The sequence below is a fragment of the Corvus hawaiiensis genome, chromosome 1 (assembly GCF_020740725.1).
Source record: "Corvus hawaiiensis isolate bCorHaw1 chromosome 1, bCorHaw1.pri.cur, whole genome shotgun sequence".
Lineage (NCBI taxonomy): Eukaryota > Metazoa > Chordata > Aves > Passeriformes > Corvidae > Corvus > Corvus hawaiiensis.
This window is the reverse complement of record NC_063213.1, coordinates 98199541-98210451: the sequence shown is the minus strand read 5'-3', so window position 1 is coordinate 98210451 and position 10911 is coordinate 98199541. Positions and strand designations below refer to the sequence as shown.

At 44.7% G+C, this 10911-nt stretch overlaps 1 protein-coding gene across 3 annotated transcripts; it reads right to left on the bottom strand.

The window, feature by feature from the left end:
* Positions 1–408: 408 nt before the first annotated feature.
* On the bottom strand, positions 409–10886 carry CCDC47 (coiled-coil domain containing 47). Of its 3 annotated transcripts, none has more exons than XM_048320202.1 (13): positions 10785–10886; positions 8409–8674; positions 8180–8287; positions 7167–7341; positions 6859–6980; positions 6231–6296; positions 5383–5484; positions 4429–4539; positions 4033–4118; positions 3245–3303; positions 2615–2724; positions 2275–2442; positions 409–1996 (listed from the first exon to the last, which is right to left on the bottom strand). In XM_048320202.1, the coding sequence occupies exons 2-13, from the start codon at positions 8667–8669 to the stop codon at positions 1916–1918; spliced, it is 1449 nt and encodes a 482-aa protein (XP_048176159.1). In that variant the 5' UTR covers positions 8670–8674; positions 10785–10886; the 3' UTR covers positions 409–1915. The 3 variants fall into 3 exon arrangements, with proteins under 3 accessions (XP_048176159.1, XP_048176173.1, XP_048176164.1); XM_048320216.1 differs by lacking the exon at positions 10785–10886 and adding an exon at positions 10583–10737; XM_048320207.1 differs by lacking the exon at positions 10785–10886 and adding an exon at positions 10259–10376.
* Between the last annotated feature and the right edge of the window lie 25 nt (positions 10887–10911).

Sequence of the window (10911 nt, the reverse complement as noted above, 5' to 3'; positions counted from 1 at the left end):
TCCCCATCGCTGGAGGTGTCCAAGGAGCGACTGGACATGGCACTCAGTGCTCTGGGCTGGGTGACAAGGTGGGGATCAGGCACAGGTTGAATCATCTGGGAGGTCTTGTCCAAACTAATCAATCCTGTGATTGATTGGATCCCTCAGAGAGTGGCCAAGGCTGTGCCCTCAACAGGGACCCTGCTCTGTCCATCTGGGGGCAGATTCTCCATCTCCCCCCAACCCAGCCTGCACAAGGGGAGAGACACCTTCCTCCAGCCCTCGCCCAGCAGGAACCACTTCCAGCACAGTACAGCACAGGTAGCACCAGCTCCTCCTCCTTGCGTTTAAAACCTACACCAAAACTCACCCAGGACAAAGGAGGCTTTGAGATTCTAGTAAACGAAAGGAACGCTGAAACGAGCCAAGTAAAGCAGGAGTGTTTCAATTACATTTTACTATTCATTAGATTGTTCATTTGAATGTTCGTATTACAAAATTAGCTGCCATGGCCCACAACTGGATGGGACTTCAGGAAAGCTGTCCACTTACTTAAAAGAGCACAAACTAGTATTTCCTTTCAAAGAACTCTGTGAAACAATAACATATTAATCTTTAAAGCTAAATAGTGCTAAAATTTCACATAATCTACATTAGTTTTGGTTTTAAATAATTTTACCAACCATTATAAAATTAATGTATTTGCATGTACCAGGTTACAGACATTTGCATTTCAATCAGGGTGAAGTATCCTATGCTGGAACAAGAAGTTTAAGCAATTGCTGTTTCAACAGCAGCTAATTCTTATTGCCTCAGAACCAAGTTTCCACAAAGTATTGAACAAGAACACACAGGACACTGTTTCCCCACAAAACTGTTAAAAGTCTGTTACAAGCAACAATAAAATGCCTTCTGGACAGGAAGCATTTATAAAATGCAGAGCTCTCCCAGCGAAGTGCTTGCACAGGGCATTCACTTCATTGTTCCCATTTAGATTCAAAAACCCTGAAGTGATCACTGACCAGATGAAGAGGACAAGTATCCTCTGAAACGTTTTCACTGGCTTGGGGAGATTGGCAGTTGCAGGTACTCCACTAGATCTGGCTCCTGGCTGAAGTGAACTGGGCAGCAGCTGCTGAGATCAGGAGAGAAGGGGTTGAGGCAAATTTGAACAGTTAAATATACTGAAGGAAAGCTGGTTGAGTTGCTAACTCACCATGCACTCACTCCTGAAGGAACACTATGCTGACATCACAGACTTCACACTGTGTTAAGTTTGCAGCATCCAAACACACAAGTAGGAAACTGTCCATGTATTCCATTCCCTTGGTTCTAACCATCTCTGTGTTACACACATAAGCCCGTCATGCCCACAGGTGACCTAATACTGCTTCAGGCCTTTGTAAAAAAAAATGAAGATAAAAAATCTTCTACTTCTATTAGAAGTTCTATTCTGCTGGGCTTAAATCCCTGAAGAATCCATACTGGGTATGGAAGGCTCTAAGTGTTGTGCCTTGATGCAAATAAATGCAAGTAAATGTTTATTGTGCAGTTTTCCTCCCCCTAAGTTTTTCCCCTTTCCCTCACAATGACTAAAATCAAAGTTTAAAACCAAAGCATGAATATGTTACCAGCACACATGGACAGGTTTACAATCTTCTGTTTTTAAAGAAAAAATGACAAAAAGCATTCAAGAATATTGCAATTTTTTTTTAAACAGACAAGTAGCGAAACTTTGTACCATCTGGAACAGAACTGCCAAGACAAAGCTCTCCACACATTTTGCTGTAATACTTAAATAAGTTACACCAATGCAAGAACTTCTCTCTTAATGGTTACTAGTGTTCAAGGAATCAGAGGATTATGGAGTTATGTAGGTCTTTGTACCCCGTGAATAACAATTCCACAGGTGGCACCGAGATGCTTCTCATGACAGTCACATGGCTTTCACTTTGATTTGCTTCATCTTCATCTGCTTCTTCTCAAGCTTCTTCTGCTCACGCCGCAGAGCAGCTTCCTGTAGGCAAGGACAGGGATCTGAATAAACACGGGTGATCTCTTCAAAGAGCAAGCAGATCATTTCAGAGCCAAACAACAAAGCCCTCCAGCACTGGGTTCACATCTCACCGGGAGCCTTCATGTATTTCAGAAAGCAGCAGCAAAGACCCTGACAGTTGTCTGCCCTCCAGCAAATAGAAATCAAAGTTGCCACTGCTACAATGCCTACGGGCAGCCCTGGAGATCTCCTAGGAGGGATCTGCCAGCAGCCTGTACCACTGTGAACATCCACCTCACCTCCAGCCGACGCTGCTTCTCAGGATCTTCTTCATTCATGATTCGCTCCTTCTCCGCACGTTTCTTCTCCTCTCGGCGGGACTGGGCAGCCTCCTGTCTCTGCACGTGAGTCAGCTTGAGGAAGTTCTCTTCCACCCGAGCCCTGTTCTTGTCAGCTTTTTGTTTACCCTTTGCACAGAGAAAAGCAAATGCAGTTTGTACTGATTTCCCCATGAGCAGGACGCAGGATCTCTACCAGTCATACAAGAAACAGAAGGATCCAGTGGATCCAGAAGGATCCAGTGGTAATGGTTCCAATTCCACACAATGTTCAGAAGACAGAAAACCAGACACTACTTACTTCTCTGTTCAGCCGGAACTTCTTTGCTTTGTCAATGGAGTAGATAACCATGCTCATCAGAGGCAGCAAAGACTCCATGTCCTTTGGGGAAGTGTTGCCTGAACCAGGCACTGAAATAAAAGAGTTCCTTGTTCATTCAGACAGACTGGCAGTACTTGTCTACTTGCTGTGATGCTCTTCCCTTATGGCTCACACTGTTCATGAAATAAAAGATGCTCTTATCCTACTCTTTAGGAAGCTTCATTTGGAGCTATGGGATTGAATTTTGAAGAGATTTGATGATCTATTCTTTTCTAGAATAGATTCCCAACAAGCTACTTCTACTTCAAACCAGGGTAAACCAATTGAGCCTGCGCAAGTTCAAACTGCAAGGCTTGTGGTTTTTAAAGCCACCCCAAGAGAGAAGAGTGTGAGCTGGGGTCAATAACAGCAAGACTGAGTGTCCTGTTATCACAACAATATGCTGCTTGGTCTGCAGTGTATTGCTGCCTTCTGTTTATCAATCAATGATCCTTCTGCATGCACTGAAGTAATTTATCACACATTATCTTCCACAGGTGACAGATCATGTGACTTACACAAATAAAGCCCAACACTCCCCCAGACACACACAGACAACAGTTCTCTTACCATTAAATGTAAACAGAAGTGTCTTTTTAGTTTCGGGCAGTTTTGTAAGCTGGCCCTCCCTGGAGGAAAGAAACAAATCTTTGGAATGAGTGAAGAAAAATACAAAGTAACTACCATTGGTTGGAAAAACCTCATCAAAACCCAAAAGACTCTTGGAAAGTACTTCAATAAAATAAACATTAAAAGCCTGGCTATAACCCAAAGTTAAGTTTCAAACTATTCGGATTCCTGAAGTGTTTTACCCAAGAGCCTGCAGAGGAAAGGCATGAGTGTGGAAACATACAGCACCAGCCCCTCTGAGTGTCAAGAGGGCATCTGAGCACTACGAAGGCCTGTATATTTTTAATTACATTCAGCTTCACACATCCCCTTGTTGTTTATACCACTGAAGATCTCTAAATATTTTGGGAGAACAAAATATTTTCTCAAGAGTTTAAGTATTCACTGCCCCAAATCCCACAGTATTCTAATGTGAAAATCTAAGGCCTACATTTCACAGATCCTTCACAATTTTAGTACAAGGTACACACATAAGCTGTCTTATAATTAAATCAAAATATGTTTCTTTATGTTCATTTATTTATACGCCTGTGAGCATAATACACCCTTGCAAAAACCTATGTGGTAATTCAGATAAGATACATCACCCACCACTTGGCAGTTCTGAAGCAGCCCCTGACAGTACCTCTGGACTAGGAGGCTCAGGAAAACAGCAGAGATGCTGCCTCTGTGTATTGCTAAAGCACAGCTGAGAATCAGCCTGAACAGAGCTCTGCCTTTATACGTACTCTTGCATAAGTTTTGGACCGGAGAACTGGTCCGAGAATTGGACAGACTCAATCTTGTCAGCGTAGTGTGTGAGGAAATGGATCATCTGAAAGAAAAACGGGGATTAGTTTTTCCCAGCACCAATCCAGCTGCAGCCTACCCACTCCATATGGGTTTGCCAGGTTCCCTGCCCATGGCAGGGGGCTGGAACTGGATGATTTTTAAGGCCCCTTCCAGCCGAAACCATTCTGTGGTTCTGTATGTCACTCAGGAAATTGCTGTGCTCAGCTTGCCACAGTGACACTGATAAAGATGTGAACTTTTTCCTTTAACTTTTCCTTTTAACTTTTTGGAACATACAAGCTGTAAATGCCAGGATTACCAAGGAGTATTTGTATTAATTCATTCAAGTTTACCTTAGCGTCCATCATTCCCTCTGTGACCTCTCCCATCTCTGACAAGATAGCCAGCGAATCTGGAAGCCCATATTTTGCACCAGACTTAGGTTTATCACTGCAGAATTCACTCTGTTTCAAAGAGAACAATGAGAAAGAAAAATAAACACAAGCCTGTAAGTATCTTATCAGACTGAACTGTTCTGCAACAGTGGGACCCCTAAAAGAACCTGAAAAGAAACAACAAAAAATATACTTAGTCATTCAGCCTGGCTGGGGACATTTCAAACGAAGTAAAGCACACAGCATCAACAGTCTTTAAGTTACTATTTTCCTTCAGAAGGCAGCACTTTAAGGAAGAAGATAAAACAATTCTAATACATCCATGCTGGAGTGTTCAAATTGGATTAAGGCATTTTGCTTACATTGTTTGATAACAGAACAAAAACTGGCATCCTACCAACCACACTTCATGCTGTTACTTGAGAGAAAAGATTTGCAAAGCAGTGCTTGTTATCACTGGATTCTTTGCAAGCTCTGCAATTCTTTTCAGGGCTTGAACATATGGGAAGTTTTAATTTCAGATCATGTAAAAACAGATTATTTAAACCTAAATTTTCCACATCACATATCACTAATTAAGTTTACTTTTCAATCCTTGAAGAAGTCTTTTGTGCAAATTAAATGAGGTGAAGTAACACTCATGTATGCTGACAAAATACTGCAGCCTCTCCTAAACCAACTGTACCCCAAAAGAAAGGTGTAAGCTGCTTTCCACCGCCTCTTTCCCTGCAGATCTGACACAGGGAGCACTTCTGATGTTTGATTCCATTAGACTTTTATCTGTAGATGAAAATGTCTTTTCCCCACAAATTCCAACAGATCAGTCACAGGTTTTCAGCTGTTCCCAAGAAAACAATGAATATGCAGATTAAATTCTTATATGCTACTATTTATCAATGTGCATGTACATACCAGGTCCTGCATCTCTTTCTGAAGTCTCACCAGTGCTTTTCTGGTTCCAACAGCAAACACATACGTGTCCATATCTTCATCATTCATTGTCACTTTTATTTGCTGTGAAACAAAGTTATTAGCCCTGGTCAGATTTCAATGTTTGTCTGACACTTTGATTCCTAAGAACAAGGACTAAGCAAGGAGAGACACACCTAAGAAAAAGGTGGTTGATTTAAAGCTTTTCAGTGTGTCTTAAAGTAAGGGAGCTTTTTAATTAGACTGAGCACACAATTCAGTATTGTGCTGTAATGATGGTGATTAGAACAGCAGAGTTGTAAAACTAATTTGCAATTAATTATTTTTAATAGAATAAGTAAATACAATTATAGATGCATGGAAAGAGTATTCACAGTGCACACAGTGTTCTTCAAATGTAACCTCTCTTGGCACTTATGCTCTCTAAGACCAAGTAGGAAGGCAAAAAGTAACATTAAGAATATAATATCCAGACCAACATATGGGTTAAGCAGTCCTGTTCCGGCAGACTGAACAGACAGACAAACAATCACTAAGTATTTCAGATTGTAAAACCACTTTTTATCAAGATGAGGTCTTGAATCATGATAGACTGCTCACGAAACCATTCAAACGATAAAATCCACAGATAAAGCAACTTCCAGTCATCAGCAGTTTGCATTTCACAGGCAGGAAAGAAATACAAACAATTCTTTGAGGTTGTTTTAACAGTTACTGAACTGGAAGATATGGAATACTACAGAAATCACCTGGAACAATCAAAAGCAGCAGAGCAGAAGCAAAGGAATACAACAGTTTATCAGAGCTAACCTGAAGGGCTGAGTACTCACCACTTGGTCCGACGCCGGCCTCATCATGCGCGCCAGGACGTTCAGCAGGTCCTGTCTCTTGAGAAACTAAAAACACGAGGTGGTAAACACAGAAAACAGCTGAATAGACAACAGTAAAAAATTCTTTCCTAATATCTAAGCTGAGTTTTCCCTCTGTGACCAGTACAGCTCAAAAGCAGGCCCACTTTCTGCACTGGAAGAGTTTCTCAGGGTTTTGTTCCCTCAAGTCAGAAGATGAACTGTGGGACTGTTCCATCCGAGGTGCAGAGTATTTGTCTTTGCTGTACCTCATTGGAATTCCTGTTGGTCCATTTATCCCTGTAAGTGGCAGATGGGCTCTTCAGCCTACAGTTACCTCTGTTCACACTACACCTCTGGTTTCTATACTCTTTCTGCAAGCACTTGCTTGTTGCTCTTTGGTGCCAGCTTTACGGGCCAGAATACAGGTCTGTACAGACCTTCAGATGACCAGTTTTCCCTCCTCTGTGTGTGTACTCAGAACTCTGTATCTGCATGTGAGCACAAATGCCAAGCTGGGATTCCTTGCTGCTCACACAGGAATGGAAAAGCCTCTAGAACCTGACAACTGGTGACACGTAAACAGCATCACAAACTCCCTCATTCTTACCTTTAACTGGATGAGCATTCCTTCACAGCACACCCTTCCAGAGCACCACAAGTTATATATGTGTTCATTTTCTTGATTTAGTTTCCCAGTGCTTGTAGCTTCTTTATTAGTGCCATCATCCCCTGAGGAAAAACAACAGCGACAGAGAACTGCAATTTAAACTCACAAACTGAGACACCATAGTTCAGCAGAAGGCTTAGAGCTCACGATACCCCAGCACAGAGAAGGATTCTCTACAGCCTAAATGCCAGTCTAAACCCAGCTTTATTCAAATACTAAAATTGGATCCGTGTCATTATGGAACTCACCAACAAGAGCAAAGTTACTTTCTAGCAGCTCCCTGTGAGTGTTGAACCAAGCATGAGCCAGGCGGTTGTTTTTGTTCTTCCCAATGATGTAGTTCATGATGTAAGCCAGGAGACCTGTTACCATCAGGATCTCCATGTAGTAACTCTCCCAGCTGTTTTGAAGGTGAGCAGGGACCTGTGGAAGGGAACAGAAACTGTGATTTACATATTGAACGAGTGGATTTTATACACATGAAAATTTGGGAAACACAGAGTACCGGAGAAGCTCCATCCCCAACACAGCAATAAGCTAACGAGAGAGCTAAGCCTACGTAAGGCACTTGGGTTACTGGGGCACAGTAATCATACAGGAAACAACTGATAACAGCATTCCCAAAATACCTGCTTAATACAAACACAGCACTCACTTCCAAGTGAGCCTGGGCTAGCACACATCCCTCAGAGTAAGCAGCCCAGCACTTCAATTCACCAAGCATTTGGGCTTGATGCCCTGCCCATCACAGCATTATGTGATCGTAACTTCTTTGGAAATCCAAACTAACACCCAGTGCCCAGGAACATTCTCAGCATGCCACACAGAGCCACAGACTCCACGGGGGAGCAGGGAAGCCTTCCTGACCTTGCCACTTCAAAGGCTAATTAGCCATTCTGCTATCACTGTACCACCCTTGAGTCACAAAAGTACCCAAATCTTAATTTTCACTGCCAAGGTCAGCTATAATACCTAAAAAGAGATCTCAGGGGTAACAAAAATGCAGACCTTGAGTACGTGATTGTTCTGTGAAAGACTATTTTGGGAGGCAAAAAGGTGATGCAGCATGGGCAGAGAGACTGGCTTTAAAAACCAACAGAGCTGACAAGTTCTAGTCTGACACTTAAGCCATAAATAAGCTAAAACCACACTGTGTTCATTGTAAGTGCATATTAGTACTTCAGTGACATTCCTGGTGTACTGTCTTAAGAAAATAAGTGATGAAACTCCAAATAGAAACTGGATCAATAGTTATACGTACATTAACTATTGTTATGGGGTCTTTATTTTTGCTATGAGATGCATCTGGTTTCTCTTCATACCCTTCAAACTCCTCATCATCATATGGTTCACTTTCAGTGTCACCTTCCTAAAGGACAAAATTACAAACAGTATGAAAATCCAAAGCCCAGCACGTAAAATCCTAAAAGAGAAAGAAAGGTGCAGAGACACTATTAGAAAACACATAGAGGAAGGGGACAAGGCCATACCTGTGTGTCTGCATCATCAAAGTCTTCCTGATTTTCATCCTGACCTTCAAGCTCTACAGTGGCTTCTTCTTCATCGTCTTCTGTAGTGATGATCCTCTGAGGAGACTCTGTGACTGTATCTTCATTCACATCTTCAAATTCAGCGAAGTCATTATCATCATATTCCAAAATGTCATCTCCATCCTCAAATTCATCATACTTTGCCAAAGAAAAGCTCCATGGAATGAACAGGACAGCGATAAAAATATGTAAGTGCTTCATTTTCACTGGAAAAAAGAATTAAATCAATCATTGCAAAAAGGCCTTGTCCATTCCGTTACATCACATCTCCAGTAATCCCCAACACACAATGCACAATTTGAAAACACTACAAGAGTCAGACCAGAGAGAGAAATAAACCCCTGCCCGATCCTGCCATCTTCTCTATAAAGAAAGTGACTACTGCTACAAGAACAAAATAACTCTGGAGGTTCTGAACTCTGTTGCTTGTGGCAGCAGCAAATTCACATCTGGCCACACTGTTCAAATGAGCTGAGAAGGAAAGCAGGGATGTTCTGCTACAAAACTGACTCTCCAGTAGCATCTCTCAGCTAGCTCTGCCAGCTCACTTCCAAGACCACAACTGTGTCTACAGTTGTTATTAATTAGCAATTAGGCACAGTCAGAGCATTTAGTGTGTAACAGCAGCAGTATATATTGCACTACTCCCCAGAACAAGAGAGTAAGCGGGCTCACGAGCCCAGAGCTCCCCCCACATCAGCCAGAAACCTGCAGAGTTTGTCAGTTCACCTTTTTTTGCCCTCAGCTTCCTGCCTCTTCTGCTTGAGTTCAAAACAGTCCCAACCTCCCATTCAGGTTGGAGGGACCTTCTCCAAGGTCCAAAAAAGGCAGCAATAACCCCCCAGCTGCACTCCACAAGCAGACACAGAGGATCAGCTGCATCGGGCTCTGCTGTCAGGCTCATTTTACCCCCTCCCGCAACCAGATCTGAGTGGGAACCTGAATGTTAATCAGAGTGTTCTCTTACAAACTTAGAATAGAAATGATTTGTTTCTAAATTTGACCAGCATTCCTCTGAGTGCCTCATGCAGGGAAGCCACTGCTATGGATGAAGGATGACTAAAATAAACACCTTTGTCAAAGACTCCTCACTTCAGCAAAAACCTGCACAGAATGTGTTTACAGAACCTTAATCAGGATGGAAAGTTCAGCAAGGCCGAGCCCAGGAATTTGGAACACTGTGTGAGAACCTCACAATTTTATGTGAATTTAAGCAGAAAAAACCCCAAAATACTATTTAGATAGGACAGAATTTGCACTCAGAGGTTAAAAACGACAGGACAACAGAGCCACCTGCTTGACCATACTCTAACAGTTTCACAGTAAGAATGCCAAGACTATTTGAGAACATCCACTTTCAGAATTGAAGACAATTTCAGAATTGACAACTCCAAACAGCTTCATGCAAAATAAAACTCTGCAGCCAATTCGAAGGATACAGTTGAACCGGAGGTGGGTGAGAGCTGGAGCAGCCTCTTAACTCAGCAGTCTGTCAGAATGGGTTCCAAGTACAAACTCCAGGAAGCAGACTATCCTCAGCAGGCCCTCCACGACCCACACGCTACCGACTGTCCCTTACAACCGATTCATTCTCCGATCTCCACACCGGCTGCCCAGACCCCATTGGCAAGAGAAACTACTTCAAACAATCCGAAGGCAAACGCTGCTGCTGCCGTTCCCTGTGCTGAACATTCAGCAGCTTCGGGCTTGCTCAGTAGATCTCGAGCCTAGACCCGAGCTCAGTGGCAGATTTTGGAGAAGCGCCCGTCCCCAGCAGGTCGGGCCCTCACCGTGATCCCCGCCCGAAGCGGGAACACCACCAGCGGTGTTTGTTACCCCGCCGCTCCAGGGACGTTCCCAGTTCCTTCCCGGAAAACGAGTCAAAGTCAACAAGATAAAATCAGGGATCTGCCGGCCCCACCGCCAGCTCCTCCCGCCCCGCGGGGCGCAGCACAGGCCCCGCACGCCCGGTGCCCTCCGCGCGAGGCTGCCCCTCCAGGGGGCACCGCCGGTACCGAGCTCCCCGGAGGCGGCGAGCCCCGCCCGGGCGCCCGGGGGAGGTGGGAGCGGGGTGTCCCGTCCCGGCGGGGCCGCAGGGGCCGGGGTCGCGTTACCTGAGTCACGGGCCCGGCCCCCACCCTCCGCTCCGCGCCCGCCGTGCCGGGGCGCATGCGCAGTGCCGGCCCCGCCGCATGTGCGGGGGTGCGCGGGTACACACGCGTGGGCGAGCCCAGCCCTGCGGCGCGGGAACCACCCGCGCCACAACCGGGAACCACCCAGGACCCAGCGCGGTCCCGGGGCTGCCGGTGACGTTACCCTCTCCAGGTTTCGCTCTCGGTTTTCCCGCTCCCGCCTTTGCCCGGTCCCACCGCCCTCACTCCCCGCTGCTTCAATTGCGGGCGGTGCGCGTGCGCCGGGGGGGGGGGGGGGGGGGGGGGGGGGG

Excerpts from the sequence above, each read along its gene's own strand:
- CCDC47 (XM_048320202.1), bottom strand. The coding sequence starts at position 8,669 with ATGAAGCACTTACATATTTTTATCGCTGTCCTGTTCATTCCATGGAGC. Across the intron at positions 4,119-4,428 it reads AGGGAATGATGGACGCTAAG|ATGATCCATTTCCTCACACA; the intron begins GTAAACTTGAAT and ends TTTTTCTTTCAG. Across the intron at positions 2,443-2,614 it reads AGTTCCGGCTGAACAGAGAA|GGTAAACAAAAAGCTGACAA; the intron begins GTAAGTAGTGTC and ends CTCTGTGCAAAG.